The sequence below is a fragment of the Mustela erminea genome, chromosome 15, assembly GCF_009829155.1.
Source record: "Mustela erminea isolate mMusErm1 chromosome 15, mMusErm1.Pri, whole genome shotgun sequence".
NCBI classification, from domain to species: Eukaryota; Metazoa; Chordata; class Mammalia; order Carnivora; family Mustelidae; genus Mustela; species Mustela erminea.
The window spans coordinates 62,282,445-62,302,868 of record NC_045628.1 but is presented as its reverse complement, the minus strand read 5'-3'; the positions used below and the strand labels follow the sequence as shown (position 1 = coordinate 62,302,868).

The following is a 20,424-nucleotide window of genomic DNA, read 5'->3' as shown; positions in this document are numbered from 1 at the left end:
ATATATTATGGAGCTTTCAAATATATACAGAAGTAGGGAAAGTAAATTAATAAACCTCAAGAACCCTTATTCAGCTTCAACTCTTACACACATTTTGTTGATCTTGTTTTTATCTGTTCTGTCCCTACTGCCATTTTTAGCAGGGACATTTTATTATATTTATTTATTTATTTTGAAGGATTTTATTTGTCCTACAGAGAGAGAAAGAGACCCCACATGTGTGAGCAGATGAAGGAGCATAACGAGAGGGAGAAGGAGGAGAAAAGAATCTCAAGTAGACCCCTCATGGAGTACAGAGTTGCATGCACATGGTGCTTGATCTCACAACCCTGAGATCATGACCTGAGCTGAAGCCAAGATTTGGACGCTTAACTGACTGAGCCACCCAGGTGCCCTGGGAATATTTTAATAGCAAATTACAAACACTGTATCATTTCACTCATAAATACTTCCGTATGTGTCTTTGACATTTAAGGACATCTATATCTATCTGTCTACATCAGCAGTGTTCTATAGCCTAATGAAACTTTAATATATTTTAACATTTTGTTAAATTAAAATTTTTTATAAAGATTTATTTATTTATTTATTTGACAGAGATGGCAAGAGAGAGGGAACACAAGCAGAGGGAGTGGTAGAGGGAGAGATGCAGGCTTCCTTCTGAGCAGGGATCCCAGTGCGGGGCTCAATTCCAGGACCCTGGGATCGTGATCTGAGCCAAAGGCAGCCGCTAAGTGACAGAGCCACCCAGGCACCCCTAAGTTTAATTTTTTAAAAATAAATTCTTTGCCCCATGTGGGGCTTGAACTCAACAACCCTGAGAACAATAGTCACATGCTTTATCCACTGGGCCAACCAGCTGCTGCTAAATTTAATTTTTAAATAAGTTAATTTTATTTTTAATTTATCGTTATAGCGTCACAGAATTTTTAAGGGGTTAAATAAATAGTGGTCTAATATCTGATCTTTATTCCAGTCTCCCTAATTGTCTCAGAAATGTCGACAGTTATTTGAACCAGAATCTAAACATGGTTCATACATTACATCTGATCATCCAATTGCTATGTATTTTTGACTAGAAGTTTCATAGAAGTTTAACAGAAATTTGGATTCCTAATTCTTGCTTGAAAATTTTTAAAGAACTTATTACTGTATAGTGAATTAATAATGAAATTTTAATAATATGATAATACAGTAGACTACCTACTGAATGATAGGCAGTGCAAATAAAGGCAGTTGAGAAATTGCCAAATTTCTGAGAAGTAAAACTCTCTGTGATTATGAAGAATTGTTACTGAGAAATAAAACATCTGGCCAAAGGCAACCTTTGAAAGTGAAGCATTGTATCATCTAGTAATTTGTAATTGAAATAAAAATAATACAAAAATATTCTAAGGTTAATTAATTGGAAATGCAAATGCAACACTGCTAGTCTTTAGTATACCTTGAAATTACACTTTTCAAACTGAAGGTGCTAGTGAGGTAAAGTTCATAAGCACAAGTTATAGAACTCTGATGTTCTTAACTTCTGAAGGCCAAAAGGGATTCAGAAGAACCTCTAGACCCAGTGTGGAGAACACTTAAGTCTATGATACTCAAATTCAAACTCGGTGGTAGGAGAGAAAGAAGGATCTGAAGCTGCATGGATAATTGTGTGCTGTTGTTGGAGAACTTTTTATATACATTTAATGTTAAATTTTGGGGAACCAAAGAAATATGTTAAATTGATAATATGCTTTAGAACCATAAGTTATAAGTAATAGGTATGTAGGAAGATTAAATCATGATTCAAGCAGGATATTTAATTGAAACCCTAGTACAAAGTTCAGCAAATAATGAATTATCAGCTTGTTAACTTGCTTTGTGATTAGGGGCAATATTTGGTATGAACAAGAGATCTTTAAGTTTTGTCTTTCTCTGCTTCTTGGAATTACCAAGAAAAGCTTATTATTTTTAGGGGGTACAGTCTGTTGCCAGAGGATAGGGACACATAAAACATGCTGTGGGAAGTTTTTTGGTAAGTTTTCATACTTGAAGTGTTATATGTTGTCAGTTACCTAGAAAATAGTAGCTCTCAAAATGACTCAGAAAGCTCTTACTATTTTTTAGTTTTTATTTTGTTTTGTTTTTATTTATTTATTTGCCAGAAAGAAAGCATAAGCAGGGGAAGCTGCAGGCAGAGGGAGAAGCAGACTCCCTACTGAGTGAGGAGCCTAATGTGGCATTTGATGCCAGGACCCTGAGATCATGACATGAGCCAAACGCAGACAGTTAACCAGCTGAGCCACTCAGGCATCCTGCTATTCATTTCTAAAGTTTTTTTATCAACATGCTTTAAACTAAACTTCTGACCTAATACTTTATTATAGTTTTAATGTTGTATTCTTTATACTTTGAGATTTTTTTTTTGAGATTTTTTAATATTAATAATTGTGAGTAGTTACATGTTATTGTACATCTTTTGAGAAAAATACTCTTTTTTGGTTGTGTGTGCGTATTTAAAACTTAGTTTTGTAGCTTTTTTTTTTTTTTTTTTTTAAGATTTTATTTATTTATTTGTCAGAGAGAGAAGCGAGCGAGAGCGAGCACAGGCAGACAGAGTGGAAGGCAGAGTCAGAGGGAGAAGCAGGCTCCCTGCGGAGCAAGGAGCCCGATGCGGGACTCGATCCCAGGACGCTGGGATCATGACCTGAGCCGAAGGCAGCTGCTTAACCAACTGAGCCACCCAGGTGTCCCTAGTTTTGTAGCTTTTACAAAAAATTATGTTTCATATATAAAGTACTCTGTTACCATTTTGAGCATGTTATATCATCACTTTAATAGTAGAGGTAGAGAAAGTGTTAGGGCTTTGGACATAGCATATTCTATATTTATTTTTGTCTGTAATTATTTTTGGTATTAGTCCTTTGCTTTTTGCTCTCATTAACCTGTTTCTTCCTCTCATTCCTATTCCTTTTGCCATCAGTCACCCTGCTGCTTTTCTTAACTATTACATTAACTCCTTAACTTGCCTTGTTTTTTTTTTCAGCCTGTCATATCATGGCAATAATGATTATAAAGCACACCACTTGAGTGTTATTCTGCTGTTAAAAATGTTTGATTGCTTTCCATCATTCACTAGATTCCTTAGCGGCCTTCACAACGTAGCCAGTCACCTTATTTATCCATATATCATCCATACATCATTTATTCATTCAGCCATATTTATTGAGTTTCTTCTGTGAATCAGACTCTGTGCTAGGCTCTGAGTCTCAAATTGTGAGTAAAAACAAACAGGAGCTCTACCACCATTGGTTTAGTTGAGAAGACAAACATTAAATAAAAACGTCACATAGGGCGCCTGGGTGGCTCAGTGGGTTAAGCCTCTGCCTTCGGCTTGGGTCATGATCTCAGGGTCCTGGGATCGAGCCCCACATCGGGCTCTCTGCTTCGTGGGGAGCCTGCTTCCCCCCCTCTCTCTCTGTCTGCCTCTCTGCCTGTTTGTGATCTCTCTTTCAAATAAACAAATAAAATCTTAAAAAAAAATAAAAAGTTACATAGATCAAAGTAAAATTGCAATTACCATATATCCTGCAGAAGGAGGAATATGTGCTATAAGAGCTTACAATAAGGGCACACTAGATCTAATCGGGGAGCTCAGAGAAAGCTAAGATCTGAAGAAATGAGTAAGATTTACTACACAGAAGGTGGGAAATATGATCATATCAGACTGTGCAAAGAATCTTCCCATTGGGAGTATTTTTTTTTAAAGATTTATTTATTTATTTATTTGACAGAGAGAAAGTGCACAAGCAGGGGAAGAGGGAGAAGCAGGCTTCCTGTTGAGTGGGGAGCCCAAGGTGGGGCTTAGTTCCAGGACCCTGAGATCATGACCTGAGCAGAAAGCAGACATTTAACCGACTAAGCCATCCAGGCGCCCCCACCCCCACCAAAAGGAGTTTGTTTTGAGAACAAGACTAGAAACAAGCTCATGTGACTTAGTGCATAAAAGAAAAGGGATCATTGTATAAAATGGAAGGTTGGCTTGACCACATAAGGGACTCGAAGCAATGCCAAGTCATGTTGTTATTAAAATAAAAGCAATAGGAGGCCATCCAAGGGTTTTATTTGGAGATACTGGGTGGAGGAGGGGAGACCAATGGATGTTGGAAGACCAGTTAGGCATTGTTGCATTAGTTCTGCTAATGGATTGGCTGAGGAGTTTGGTGATGGTAGAGAAGTAGTCATTTTAAGATATATATATATATATATTTTTTTTTTTTTTTAAAGATTTTATTTGTTTATTTGACAGAGAGAGATCACAAGTAGGCAGAGAGGCAGGCAGAGAGAGAGGGAAGCAGGCTCCCTGATGAGCAGAGAGCCTCATGTGGGACTCAATCCCAGGACCCTGAGATCATGACCTTACCCGAAGGCAGAGGCTTAACCCACTGAGCCACCCAGGCGCCCTAAGAGATATTGTAAGGTCAAATCAACCAAATTTGGTGACATACATTATATTACTTTTGGAGTATAATAAGGAAGAGGTAGGAAGAGGGAGATGGCTTCTTGCAATGCTGGAGAGATTATGATACCATTCACTGAGCTAGGAAATGTTGAAAGAGTATCACTTTGGGTGGAGGAAAATCATGACTTCAGTTTTGAAGGTTGAGTTTAAGGTACCTTTGAGCCATTCAAGGGAAATATCAAGTAGGCAGAAGAATGCTCAGAAGAAAGATCTAGGCTGTATATATAAAAATGTTTAATTTTATCTGAGTATAGGTAGTAAATGAAGCTGTGGGCAGTGGTTGAGGGTTTAAAATGTAGATTGGCCAAGACTTAAAACTAAGCCTTGAGGATCTGTAGCATTTAATGGTATTGAAGGTTGAGTCTGGGTTGTGTGTTGAGGGTAGAAGACAGAACAGCCAGAGAAGAGGAGGGAAAACCATGAGAATATTCCAATGTGAAAGCTAAAGGAGAAGTGTCTAAAGAGTGGTAGTTTGAATACTGCTGGGAAGCTAACTATGAAAAATCTCCACTAGATTTAATGGCACCATTATCTGTTTCTGTGTAATACATCATCATAAATCTTAGAGGCTTGAAACCAGTTTCAGGATTATTTCTCAAGATTCTGTGGGTTGAAGGTCATTCAGCTGGCTGCTTAACTGGGCTGGCACATTGAAGATGGCCCTTTTTATAATCTGGGGCTTTGGTACTTGTCGCCTGGGCACTTTGCTGCTTGTCCCTGTGGCTTCTGTCTCCATATGATGTCTGATCAGTCAGTGGCCAAGTTCAATCTTCCTTACGAGGGAGCTGGCTCCCGAGGGGGTGATAATGAAGTTGTGAGGCCTGTTAAGACTTAGGCCTGGAACACTTTCCATACTTGTCATTTATCACAATGACCAAAAAAAAAATCATGGCTGACTTTGTGTGGGAATTGTTTTTGTGGACTGAAAAGACTAGGGAATGACTAGTAGATGAAGAAAAAAATTCTTGTCATTCTTTTTTATTTTCTCTAAACTTGACTCAATAGTCTACTAACTGCCCGAATACTTCTGGTTTTTTCCTTCATATATTCCTTTTCTCTGAATGTTGTTCCTCTATCTCCCCCATATTAAAACCTTTCCCATTCCTTTTTTTTTTTTTTAAAGATTTATTTATTTATTTGTGTGACAGAGTACATGAGCAGGGGGCAGAGGGAAAAGGAGAATCAGACTCCCTGCTGAGCGCAGAGTCCAGAGTGGGGCTCAGTCTCTCTCATGACCCTGAGATCATGACCTGAGCCAAAATGAAGAGTCCAGTGCTTAACCGACTGAGCTACCCAGGCGCCCTTAAAACGTTACCATACTTAAAGGCCTTCTTAAAATCTTCAGTTTCTCCTTTCTACTTTACTGTCCAGCACCTTTGAATTTTAATTTGTTTTTCATCCTAGTATTTTTTTTATTTGCCTCCTATATTTTTTTATTTGCCTCCTATATTTTTTATTTGCCTCCTAGTATTTTTTATTGCCTCCTATATTTTTGATGATGATCTTCACCCTGCACATGCCATCGCCCAATCTACAAAAGGTTCTAGATTATTAGTCACCTTTTCATTTTCCTAACTTACTCAGATGCTGCTTTTCTGTGAGCCTTCCCTGGTTCAGCCACCAGATAATCACTTACTCCTGTACTCATACATGTTATATCATTAAGTACTTTCAGCCTGTCATATCACGGCAATAATGATTCTAAAGCACACCACTTGAGTGTTATTCTGCTGTTAAAAATGTTTGATTGCTTTCCATTGTTCACTAGATTCCTTAGTGGCCTTCACAACTTAGTCAGTCACCTTATTTATCCATACATCATTTATTCATTCAGCCATATTTATTGAGTTTCTTCTGTGAATCAGACACTGTGCTAGGCTCTGAGTCTCAGATGGTGAGTAAAAACAAATAGGAGCTCTACCACCATTGATCTAGTTGAGAAGACAAACATTAATAAAAATGTCATGTAGATCAAAGTAAAATTGAAGTTATCATATAAGGCCAAGGACTTGTTAGGGCTTCAACATATGGAATGACTGTTTCTCCACCCCTTGCTCTAGGTGTCAGGTTTTTGCAGCTCATGTTTTTGTGTCCTCTGTGGGTACATAAAAGGGGCATAGAGATCAAGTACATACATAGTAAGAGAGTAATCCTCCCAGCTCTTGAAGATAAGACTACCTGGTTTTGTGACCTACCATAAACATTACCACAGATTCTTTTTGTGTGTTTGCATCCACATCTGTGTGTGTTTTGGGATGGGGAGAGCACAGGTCTTATTGGCAGGACTGAGAGGTGCTTGTGTTCTGACTACAGCTCTCACTCTTATTACCCTCTTACTTACAGAGTACCCTCTTACTCTGGTACTTTTCTTCTGCTGTGGGAATGGGGAAGACCTCATTTATTTCATTTGACAAATACTGTGATGGGGGTGGGGCACAGAAAAGAGTAAGATCCTTCTCTTTGCCCTCCCTCAAACTCGTGGGATAGGTAAATAGGTGCCAGGTAAATGGGTCATTAAAACATAAGGTAGGAAGTATGATTATTAAAGGACTTACTATTTGAGTTACTTCTGTAATAGAACCAGTTGGCAGAACATCTAAGTGCAAGGGAAACCTCCTAAGTGTTGGTACAGATCAGTCAGTCTTGACTCTCATGGTTGGCTCTGGTGTGGATATTATCCAGGAGCCAGTTAGGTGGTTGTATATGAGGAGAAATCTGCTTGATTTCTGAATTAAAGATGTTTTAAAAGTAAATTTCTTTTGTTTTTGTTTTTTTTTTTACTATTTGCTGGCTTTTATTTTTTATATTCTGTGGGTCTAAAAAATAAGTAGTTAATGTGTAAGAATTCTGGTTATCTAAGGTTTTATAATAGTTTCTCTTAAAGTGAGCTAGCTAAAACATCTCATATTATTTGGCTTGGTATAGTCCTTATTAAATCTTAACATAATGCCATGCTTTAGTAGGTGCTCAATGAATAACAGGATAATTAAAATTTAAGTTGAGCCTTAGTCCGTTCTTAGCACAGTCACAAATAATTAGGATTTGAACTATAATCAAAAACAAAAAGGTTGAATGAAGGAGAGATTGCACTTTTATAACAAAGGTTGAGCAAGCCTAATGATAGACTGTCATCAGACCTACCTAATCTGCCCTTTACTTTTGATATCTGTGGAGAAATAAATTTTATTCCTTTTTAATAAGAAGTTCAGGAAAGACTCAAAGGTGAAAAGTCAGTAAGATAGATCTCCAAAGGAAAGAAGGAGAAATAGGACAGTTTTCCTAAATTTAAGCGAGAGTTACATTTCCTTTTCTGTCAACTACCAGGATAATTACATAAGTTATCTGGAATGGTGGTATCAGTGAAATGAATCATTTAAAATAATATAGAGGGGTGCCTGGGTGGCTCAGGTTGTTGAGCATCCAACTCGGTTTCAGCTTAGGTCATGAATCTTAGGGTGGTGGGATCAAACCCTGATTCAGACCTTGTTTGTGCTCAGTGTGGAGTGTGAAGTCTGCTGGAGATTCTCTCCCTCTGCTCCTCACCCTGTTTGCACTCATCTCTCTAAAATAAATAAAATCTTAAAAAAAATTAAATAATGTAGAAAACTTCAATTGTATACAAGTAAAAATAAAACTTTGTTATTATGAACAATAATTTTCTTTGCTTATTAATAAGTCCGTTAGACTGAGGTTTTGCCAAATATAGTCTTATGAAGACCCTAATAAAGACCAGTAATGTCATGATTATGGGGAGTTTATTCTATTCTTGAATTGCATATGAAAGCCAATTCTTAAAATTTGCAGTCCTTACATGGTCTAAACTTGATTATATAGCAGGGATTATTTGAGTATATATCCTCCAAATATGTATCTTCTGACATGGAATCTTACATTACAACTTATCTCTAAAATGGGATAATAATAGTACCTGTACTGGTTTGTTATTAAATATATGAAAAGCTCATAGAATTTTGCTTGGCCCATAATAAGTGCTCAATATCCTAGCTATTATTCTTGCTTGCTTTTATTATTGTTATTAGTCATGTACTTAGGAATTGGGAGAGAACAGTAGGAGGGAGAAAATATATTACTGCATCTTTACATTGGATAAAGGAGTAACTTAGGGGGAAAGCATAGGACATTTCATAAAACAATCTAATATTTTATAAAATATTACTAATTAGTGACTTAAAATCACTAGATTTTTAAAGGGATAATTTAAAATTTGCTTCTAAAAGTAGTTATTTTTCATAATTAAACTTTCCTTTTTTCTATTTAATAAGTTGTTTTTTTTAATGTGGTTATCTTACCACCTGATTTTTTAAAAAATATAGGTAATGGTTTCACTAGTGGTTAGGCAGTATAATGAAGTGGTTAAGAGCACAGAATCAAGGGCCAGACCGGCTGGGTTTGAACTCTGTCTCCTTACTATTTACTGTGTACTTTCCCGAAAGTTATTGGAATTCTTTGTGCAAAAACAGGCGTTTTTGTCATTTGTAAATAGGAATTGTATGGCGCTTATTTGTGTATTTTTGTGGGTTCAATGAATTAATGTATATAGATTTTAATATATAATGAATTAATATATGTATATATATTTTATATATATATGAGCCATATATATGGTTTAGAATGATGTTTGCCGTATAGTAATAACTACTCTCTAAGTGTTGTTAATGACCAATTTTTTTTAGCATCCTCAGTGTAGACACTTAACTTTAAAAACTCTTACACTAAAGTTTCTTGCAGTTAAGTTTTATGAAACTCTTTTCCTGCCAAGTGTTCAGAAATAAGCTAATAAATATCTTCCTAACCAGTATTGTAGTTTTCTGGTTAGCTTATCCTCCCAACACACCTCTTAAAAAATTCCTTTAGGAACATGATCCCTTTCTTCTGAACTCTTTGAGTGATGGGACCACATTTTATTATGCATCTTTAAATACCCAGAACCTAAAAGATGCTTAATATTTGGTAGGTGAATAAAAAATGATGACTGAAAGAAGCATGCATAATTTTCAGGGAGTATTTTGCCCTCTTGCAGTATACTTTAATAACTGATCAAGGAGAACTCTTTGTCGAAGTCCTTAAAAATGTGGGATCTTTGGGTTTGTGATTATAATGTAATCTACTTTAAGTTGAGGCATGTATGAACTTTTCTTGTCTTTGATTTTGTATAAAACATAATAGTTGACTGCTTGAATGAACACTTTATCTGCTTTTGACACTTACCTTCATATTAACCTATTCAGGTATTCTGGATAGATAAGGATAAATGATACAAAATTTCAGCATATTTGCGAAATTTTGTTCTTTTTTGTTGTAGATTTTTAAAAATTTAGTAAATGAAACAGAACACTGCAGATCGTTAAGCTGTAGTTTCCTTTGTTCCCCTACTCAGTGTTAACTTTCTTCCCTCTTCCCCACCTCACCCCATCATGAATTTGGTATGTAGCTTTTTAGTTTACCTTTCTCACTTCTACTACATGTACATGTTATACATATGTAAAACTAGATTAAGTAATAATTTAACAGTGAACACAGATGCTTATCTGTGTCATTTTTCATCTTGCTTTCTTTTCATCTGATACTGTTTTGATTCACAAATAGACTTACACTTATAGTTGTCCCCCAATATAAGAAAAAAAGGTGGTATTCTAGAACAGTGGAGAAAGGATGTTTTTTTAATAGTATGTCAGTATGTTTGAGAAAAAATCTACCTCTCCTTCTACTCACAGAACAAACTCAATTTCAGATTTAAATGTAAGTGGTAAAATAGTAAAACTTTTAGGAGAATATAGAAGAAATTGTCATGACCTTTGAGGGCACAGAAAGTACTAACCACGGAAGAAAAAATGTATTAAGAAATTCAGTTTATCAAAAGATACCACTAAAATAGTAAAAGAGGTCACAAAATGGGAGAAGATATTTACAGTATGTATATCTAACAAGGGACTCATCCAGAATATATTACTAATTTTTCAAATCAATAAAAAATGTTAACTCAGTTTTTTAAAAAGCAGAAGCCTTTAACAGGCACCTGACCTGAGCATTTTTGCTCCTCAGTGTATATCAACAGAAGCGCGTGTCTAGGTTTTTCATAAAAAGATATGTCGTAATTTCATAGTTGTACTATTCATACTAGAAACTGGAAACAACCCAGATGCTTATCAACAAAAAAAATAGATAAACTCTAGTACATGTTCTCTCTCTATTCCTTTGTTGTCTCTCTCTCTCTTTCCCTCTCTCCGTCTTTTATACTCACATGCTATGTGGCAATGGGAATGAATGACCTACACTTAAATATGCAACAGTATGAATCTCAATCCCATAATATTAAATGGAAGAAGCCATAAGCCAAAGAGACCATATTCTGTAATTCCATTTATATAAAGTTCAAAATCAGGGAAAACGTCAGTTGGAGAGAGAGAATGACTGGAGGGGCATAAATTAGTAAGTTTCTGTTTCTTGATAAAAATGCTCATTACACGAGGACATTCATCTTGTGAAAGTTCACCAAGCTGTACACTCATGATTTATGTTCTTTTATGTATGGATGCATGAATTGTATGTATGTTATATTAAAAAAATACTGTTTTGAGATGTATCCGTGTTGGATCTTAGAGGTTGAGTTTATTCATTTCAACTCTGATTTATAAACAGACCACAGTTTGTTTATTGATTCCCTTATTGGACTTCTAGGTTGTTTCCTGTGTTCCTGTTTCAAATAATGCTGTAGATAGTATTTTACCTGGCTTCCTGTAAACATATATGAGAGTTTCTTTAAGATGTATAACTAGAGATGGCATTGCTGGTTCCTGATGTATGCTAATCTTCAGCTTATCCGATATTATCAAATTGTTTTTTAAAATGGTTATATATGAGTGATGGAAAGTTTCCATTGAGATACACACACACACACTTCTCATCACTTTTGTCAACCCTTAAAATTTTGCTCACGTGATGGGTGCAAAATGATATATCCCTCATATATTTTTTTAAGATTTTATCTACTTATTTGATAGAGACACAGTGAGAGAGGGAACACATGCAGGGGGAGTGGGAGAGGGAGAAGCAGGCTTCCTGCTGAGCAGGGAGTTGGATGCGGGGCTTGATCCTGGGACCCTGGGATCATGACCTGAGCCAAAGACAGATGCTTAAGGACTGAGCCACCCAGATGCCCTCCCTCATGTTTTTAATTTGTATTGTCTGGCCATATGGATTTCCTTAGGTATTTTTTTCTCCCATTTTTCACTATTAAGAATTACCCATTTGTATTTTTGTACATTTTTCTTATGGTTAATTTTATATTTATTTCTTGATTTATGTGCAATTTGCCTTGATTCTCAGAGTCCATATATTCGGAAAGGCCTCCATTTCTGATTTTAACATGCTGCTAGAATTTCAGTTGTAGACTTTAGATTTGGAATAATTGAACCTTCTTAAGAATATTTTTCTTTCAGGCTCTTTGTGTTTTTCCTGTCCCTGTTTGCCTACCATTGCTCCTTCCAATATTACTGGCACATTTCAACTATAGGGTTTTTTTCCCCCCTCCTTTGTTGGTGAGAGGGGATATGGGGAAGGGGAAATGATAGAAAACTAAATAAAAATTTGACAAGTTTTATAAAAGTGATATAACTGTGTATGAAATATGCTTGTGACCATTCTTGGTTGTTTTGTTTATTTTGCTTGAAATATTTTCCAGATCTGGCATTCCACAAAGGCCAGTTATTTTGTTTTATATTGTCTCCCTTGTGGATGCTTATCATTAAATTATTTGATTTGTGTGTGTGCATGTGTATGTGTATGCCTTTCTGTCTGTGAGTGTGGAGAAGCAAGAGAGAGAGAGAATTATCTGATTAGCTGTGTGTGTGTGTGTGTATACAGTTCGGAAACAGTCATTGTCCTATGCACTGCTTATATCTGAGGTCTTTGCAGTGCTGTTATCCTGTGGATTCTTGAGACAGTTCCATGTATTGATTATATCCCAGAGTAACTATTCCTTCTCCTTCCTCCATTGCTACTTGTGCCCTGATGTTATTGTGATCTTAGAAAATGACCGAACACTCGGTGGTTGTGCTTCCCAGGTGCAGAGGTGACTGGTCTGGAGTAAAGGAGATGATGGAAACAGTGTTTTCCTCTTTCTCTTCTGGCAAGGTGTGGTAATATTAGCAAGAGCTTGGAGTTCCTCAGCTGTTTTCCAAGTGCACAGAGAGAGGTTAGAGAAAACCTTCCTCACAGAACATCCTGGCCCAGATTTCTTCAACATTCCGTTCTACTGCCTCTGACTTCTGCCTTAAGTAGGATCAGTGCCAGAGGAAAGGCTCAAGACTCCTGGCCATGGTCACAAAACCTTGACTGATTTGGATCTTGCAGCGTATTCTCTTGGCATGCAACTTTCAGAGAGCTGCCAGCTTAGCAAGAGCTTCACTAGGAATTCTCTTCTGAGAATAGAATTTGATTTTTTTTTAATGGTTTAAGGTAACTCGTAAAAAAAATTGAGTCTTAAGTCAGTGTAGAATGACTTCAATCCCTAATTTGTCAAGTGCAGAAATCTTTGAGGTGAGAAATAGAAAGGCCATAAACAATAGTTATGTTTGCTGAATGACCAAAGCAGTCTGAACTTTGGCAATTAATTTGGAAGTGATGTTTTAAAGTATTTTCTGTATTTTAGAGAAAACTCTAAATAAATCCCCAAGTATGGTAATCCTGGGCTTTATTTTTATTTTTAAGAATTATATATGTGATGAAGTTTTTTTGTTTTCCTGGGCACCATGTCATTATCACACATAAAATATTAATAATTGCAGTAATGTATATTCCATATTTTCTCAAAAAATCTTGGCTTTTGATTTCTTTGTCTTTTCTTCTGTAATGTTCCACCACCCTCCTCACTCCCCAGTCTTTGCTTTTTCATGCTATTGATTTATTGGAGAAGGCAGATCATCTGTCCTATAGGATGTCCTACTTGCTGGATTTGACTTGTTGCCTCTTGTGGTGGTATTTAACTCCGTGTCCCTAGCAGTCCCTGTAAACTGGCAGCTAGAATAAAAGGTGTGGTGAGGTTTAGTTCAACCTTTACTTCCCTTTCCCCTTTTTTCCTTTCAGTGCTCCGCATCTGCTGTTGCATCACTTCTTGATACACATTCTTTCTGGTTATCCCCATTTAGTTACGCTAAGATTTGTGTGTGGATTCTCTTGGTCCTCTGTTACTTACTTGGTGCAGAGAGATATCCATTAGAATCACTTCAAACTCTTCTAAGATTCTTAAGAATCCAAGATCCTAATTTAGCAGGTCTGTTGGGATTGGGGAAAGATAGCTGTTAAAAAACACATGGAAAGGGGCGCCTGGGTGGCTCAGTGGGTTAAGCCGCTGCCTTCAGCTCAGGTCATGTTCTCAGGGTCCTGGGATCGAGCCCCACATCAGGCTCTTTGCTCGGCAGGGAGCTTTGCTTCCTCCTCTCTCTCTGCCTGCTTCTCTGCCTACGTGTGATCTTTCTCTGTCAAATAAATAAATAAAATCTTTAAAAAAAAAAACACATGGAAAAATAAAAGCCCTCTTCCTTTACTCAGATGTGGTAAGAATCATTATTTTTAATACAATTAATATGTAATTAGAGTGACAAAATTTTCTTTTATGCAGATGCTTTGGGAATATATGTTTTGTCAAAAAATTAAGCCTAATTAAAATTATTAACTGGAAACGTTTGTGGCTGCCGTGGTATACTAGAAAAAGTACTGACTTGATCCTAGGAGGCCAGATCACTTATTCTTTCTGAGACATTTTTTAATCTAGAAAATAGGAATAGTAAGATATTTATTAGAGGCTTGTTTTAATGATTAAATGAAATAATTTATTTGGAAGCTGTCTAGCAACTGGTGGTTAGTTGAATGGAAACCTAAAAAGCATTACAATAATAGATGTTTTTCAATTGAGGTCTTTAGAGTAAAAGCTGAAGAAAATTGATGTAACAGCCTCTCACGTGCTTATTTTCGCCGTATCTTTTCTTTATAAGCATTTGTTTTTTGAGTGATAGGAGACTGATGATATTTAGTTTTAATATATGTGTAATTAATGTGGCCTTTTGGGAAAAACAGCCTGTGGAATCTTATTTTTTCCCCCCTTATTTTCAGCTCCATTTACCTCTTAATTCTCCTTTGCCTGGAAGTGAATTGACCAAGGAACCTTTTCGTTGGGATCAGAGACTCTTTGCACTAGTGTTGCGGTTGCCTGGCACCATGTCAGTAGAAACAGAACAGTTGACAGGTGTGCCTTTAGATGACTCTGCGATCACACCAATGTGTGAAGTAACAGGCGGTAAGTTTCTTTGCTGGCAGTAATTCAGTGACTTAAGGCAGAGTTTATCTGAATGTTTTAAATGTACATTTCAAAAACTCCATGTTTGTTTTTGTTCAACGAGTTAATGTTAGGAATTACAACTATTACAACTTTATCAGTGAACTTCTGTGATCTGATTTGAATGGGATTTAATATGATTGGATCTGAAATGAATGGTATTTCTTTCTACCCATATAGAAAGTGCTGGTATTTGAAGTTGTTAAACTTCTGTCTTACCTATAAAGATTACCATTGGTTCATGAATGCAGTAAAACTATTTTCTCTGAAAAATTAACAGAATTTTGAAAATCATCCCATTAACCATGTAGTGTTGATTCCTTGGTTAAGTACAATTTTCCCTAGAGGCAAAGAGGAAGCTAGGTAGTGGGTTAGAGGAACAGGTAGTGAGGTCTTATGCAGCTAGATCAGGTAGTCACTATGTTAAGTGAACAATAAGGATACTCTGGAAAAATAATATGTAAATAGACTCAGAACTTCTGTAATCTGGAATTGGTCAGCAGATGTGTTTAATTCATATGGCTATGTATTGAGTGTCTGTGTGTACCAAGCACTGTTCTATGCTTTAAGACTGCAGTAGTGGATATGACAGGCAGTGGTATTCTTGCTTTCACAGAGCATTTTAGTTTTCACCTAATGAATTTAATTTAGTACTCACTCAATGTCCAAATCTGACATACCACTGTTTCAACTGTGTCAGGGGCCGGTGGCCTTAGTCTCTAGACACAGGCAGTGCTCCTTATTGAGATTCCATGATAGACAGGCTCATAAGTTAAAGGAGAATCTAAGGTTCAGTTAATATTTTAGGTGCCTTTCTTCTAAAATTCTCAGACAGAAAGGGTACCCTACACAGGTATATGAAGTAAATAAATTAAGAGGTTATTCTTCACATTATTAAATGTTTGTATTTATAGAAGTACTTTCTGGTGAACTCTTGTAATTCCTTCACAGTTTACTTAAAAAGGTATATACCTATATTTTTAAAGGGAAAGGCTATCTATCTAAATTTGAAAATCCACTGTTAACAATGCCTTGTTTCCTTGTGCATGAATGATATTTTTCAGTGACAGTCGTCATTGTTTCTGTGGGTAGATTCACATTTGTATTCAGAAAATTTTAGTTTTCAGACTTGGACTGACCCACTTGCTAAAATCCTGATTTTTTTTTTTTTTTTTTTTAAGCTCTAGGGTTTTTATTAACAGATGGAAGGCCTTAAAGTTGTAATTTATTTACACTCTTGCCTTGGAAATTTTTTTATTATACATGCTTAGCTTGAACTAGAATTATGATAAAGTTATGGGACTATATGTGCTATAACTTTTGCTTCTAGGATCAAGAATATTCCGAGTGGGAAATGAAGTGAGTGGTATAATCAGAGAGGGTCTGCAGTGAACCTGAGACATCATGTAGTGGTTAATATCCTTGTCTTTGGGCAGGAATGTACTAAAGCTATTTTGTTTATTCTTGGAAAGGAACATCTCCAGAGGAGAAGATTCTGAAGTGACCCTTGGTAGTATCTTTCAATCACCCAGAAACTTTGGTCAAGAAATTAGGAAGCTCCCCCGAATACACATCCTGAATCTCTCCTTGATGTAGTGGTTTATTTGACTCTCTTGCTCTTGGTGTAAGAATATTGAGAAGCTGTTCAAATGCCACTCACCTTTTCATAGATCTGAATAATATTTTCTTTTTTTTATTATTTTAAGACTATTTCCTAAAGAAAGTTTTGAGGATAAAACACTAGAAAAATAGAAAAAAACAGGAAAGCTAATATCCACTGGCATTGCACTTTCCAAATAAGTAATTTCTACTAACAATTCATGTGCATTTTTAAACTTAATGTGTGTGTACATTTATTTTTCCCATTATAGAGTAATTTATGTCACTAAGGAAAAGTTGGAAAGAAATGTGCCTGTGTTGTCACAATCATTAATAAGTTGTTATATTTTCTAGGTAATACTCTAAAAATATTGTAAAATTGTCATTGTAAGCATTTTTCTTTTATTAGGTAATTAGTGAGTGTCCATTCTATGTAACTATTTCTAATGCTGGAAATAACAGCAGGAACAATAAACAAAGATCACTTTTTGGACTATGTGACAGATAAAATCATAAAATGAATAAGTAGTAGTATTTTAGAGAGTGCTACTTACTCTAAGGAAGAAGCAGGTTAAGGATATAGAGAGTAACTTGAAGCAGAGAATGAATATTCTTGGAAGGTGTTGGAGGAGGTGACTTTTTTTAAAACCATGAGCCTAAAAGTTTGAACTATACTGGTTCGAATCAATGCGCTCCTTATCCTTGGAGATTATCATATTTGTTTAAAGAAATAAAACATTTATTCTTTTATAAATTCTATACCTCTAATATTGAAGTTAAGGCCTCTTGTTTTAATAGGGCTTAATCATTTTTAGTTGTGTCTTAAAAATATTAATCCCTCTAAAATCATTGTTACATTGTGTTTACTGAGTCTTTATTGTGGTGGAACTGACCTAAAACATATTAGTTGCAGGTGTATATCATAATGATTTGGTATTTGTGCATATTGTGACATGATCACCACAATAAGTCTTCTTAACATACAAGCAGAGATCTGAATAATGGAGTAAACTATAGGAAGATCTATACAAAGAAAATAGTAAGGGAAGGAACACAGTATATATTTTTGTGAGCAACAGGAAGGCTAATATGGCTGGGGCTTACATAAGGGAGGAGTAGAAGGTAATAGGTTTAGAGCAGTAGGGGAAGGTTGAATATTGAATAGCCTTTTAGGCTATAATAAATATTTTTTATTTTCCAAGTGCGATGAGGAACCATTGGAGGGCTTTTTCTAGGGGGTGACATCTGTTTCTTTTTCTGAACGATCACTTCAGGTGCTGGATAGACTATACTGTAAAGTAGCAAGAATAGAGGCAGAAAGGCTAGTAAGCGATGATAGCACTTTGGTTTAAAGTGTTGGATTTGGGGGGATGGTGAGAGGTGGTCTGATGTAAGGGAGAACTTAAGGATGAGGGCAATGAGAGCAGAATGAATCAAGAATGATTCTTAGATGACTCACTTGGCCTGAATACTGGAGATGAATGGCTGTGACATGGACTGAGATGGGGACACTGGGGAGAAGCAGGTTTGAAGGAGGTGCAGGGATATCAAAGCAAAAAATGCCCAATTGATATGATGGTGGAAGTCCTGAAGATAAAAAGCACTTCATGAGAATTGTAAGACATCTAGAGTAAATAAATGTAACGTTCTTAGCCTCTATAAGGATTGCTGCCCAGTTTATTACAAATATTCTTTTTGCTTCTTCTCCATTTTACTAAAATGCTGGTGTAGTAGACTTCTGTGGGAAATTTTTTTTTTCCACTTCTGCCTTTAGATTCACTGTATTTAGTTTGATTTTTTTGTGGACTCTGCATAATAGTAAGTAAGCCAGCTCCTTGACTTGAAAGTGTGTGCTTGTTAAGCCATGATTGTAGAAACCGTGCTTCAGTACAGGGAGTTGTACATTATAAGGGATGAGTTTTGATTGAGAGAATAGAAGAAATATTACATAGGGTATAGGTTTACTTTGTAAAGATGGCAAAATTTGCTATTTCCTCTTTACCTTCAAAAGAATGGATATTTATTATTTAAGTGACTCAAGTTTATTAACTTTTTCTTTAGTTTTTATAAAGCATCTTTGTAATTCTTTTTTTTACTAAGATTATAACTCCTATACTCCTATTTTCCTAATCAATTGATGATTGATTTCCTAATCATTGATGATGACACAAGGATAGAGGAGCAGAGAGAATTGCTACAATTTTATACTTTAAAATTTTTTGGTTTTTAATGACTTCTTGGGAATATGCTTTAATTTCAAGAAATAAGATAATTCAACCTTTATAAAATCTTCTAGATACTTTGTGTATCAAGATGATCAATCTTTATATGTATTGTGACTCAGAAAAATATTTTAATTTATCAATTCTTTCAAATAAGTATGATTCCATATAGGCATTCTGTTTTAAATACTGGTTTCAAATTAACATCATAATTTCCAGGGAACAAAGTATACCCAGATTAAAGTTTCTAATGTCCTGTAAAGGTTTGAATCTTGGGCGTATTAACTTTGATAAATTAACCTCTCCATGTTTTAGTGGAGAAAGTAAGCCATACAGTTGTTGCTAGGATTAAATAAATTAATATAATAAAGTGGTTGGAATAGTGCCAGGCATGTAGACATTCAATAATTGGTAGGTATTTTTATGATTATGATTATGACTACTGTTATTGTATACAGGTAGGTAGGTTGTTATCTGATACTTGTTTTTCTAAGTATAGCTGATGGTCGATTTGAATCACACTACTGCCTAATGTTTTCTATTCTGAATAGCCTTTAACAAATCACATGTCAGGTATAAACTGATATGAGTAATTTGATATGTCAAATATAATGATACATATCTGTGTTTGGAAATAATTGGTAAAATCAGAAAAAACAATGTAGGACTTTTCCATATTGAGCTTGTTGCAAATAACATTGTTAAGATGTTTGATTAGACTATTTTAGTTCTCAGCATTGGTTTGGATCAGCACATGTGATAGAAATATGACACAAGTTTCATACATAATGATAATTATCATAGTAGTCACATTAAAAAGGTGAAACTAACCTCAGTATCTTTTAAGTCAGTAAGTACAAAGTATTTCAACATGAAACTGACATTTAAAAATTATTGAAATAGTTTATATTTTTGTATTAATGTTACAAAATAAGTTATGTATTTTATAGTTATTACACATATCAATTTGGACTAGCCATTAGATGGACTAGCTATCTCAGTATCCATATGTGGTCAGTGATTACAGTATGGGACAGCACAGGTCTAGATACATTTATGGAAAATCCCTGTTTAAGAGATCTTGTGTTTTTTTAACCACGAACATTTTATTGCTGTGTACTAAAAATTCTATAGGTTAAAATATACAAAAGGAAAATTCATTTAAGATAGGTTTAATTCCCAAATACATAAGCCAAAGGAAATTCAGGAAAAGCACATGCTACCATCTATCTTAAAGTGCAATATGTCAAATATGCAGTAATTTCTAATTAATTAATTTCCAGTTAAATAATTGAGTATCTGCTTAGCATTAGCGTTAGTATGTGCTTAGCATTACTCATAGTGATAATACTTTCATTTATTAGGAGTAAGATCTTAAAGGTTAGTTATTAGATCTTAGGTATATATATTAAAGATAAACTATACTGGGTAATAGTTGAAGATAATTTTATGTATGTATTTTAATTTATATTTTATATAATATACATATATAAGTATATGTATAATGTGATTTTTTCATTATTGTTTTTTCAGATCAAATTTCTGTTTTCTGTGTATCTACATTTAGAAGAAAAATTGTACATATTGTCATAAGATGGAATTTTTAGTTGATTGAAAATGACTTTTTTTTTTTTTTTCATTTTTCCATAAGATAATGAAATAAAGTCAAACTTTGCCATTGAACTTTTGTTAATAGTGTCAGAAACCCAACTGGCTTGGGTTCTGGCTTGCTAAAGGTAGAAATT

The 20,424-nt window shown here is 35.2% G+C and overlaps 1 protein-coding gene across 7 annotated transcripts in view; it reads left to right on the top strand.

Moving 5' to 3' along the window:
- Positions 1-20,424, top strand: part of INTS6 (integrator complex subunit 6) — a 111,610-nt gene that overhangs the window by 43,385 nt on the left and 47,801 nt on the right. For all 7 annotated transcript variants that reach the window (XR_004279118.1, XR_004279121.1, XR_004279119.1 and 4 more), the window contains exon 5: positions 14,636-14,819. Coding sequence is in view for 2 of the 7 variants with exons in the window: in XM_032314634.1 (XP_032170525.1) it covers positions 14,636-14,819 (184 nt within the window). In the remaining 5 variants the exon portion in view is untranslated. The remainder of the gene's footprint in view (positions 1-14,635; positions 14,820-20,424) is intronic.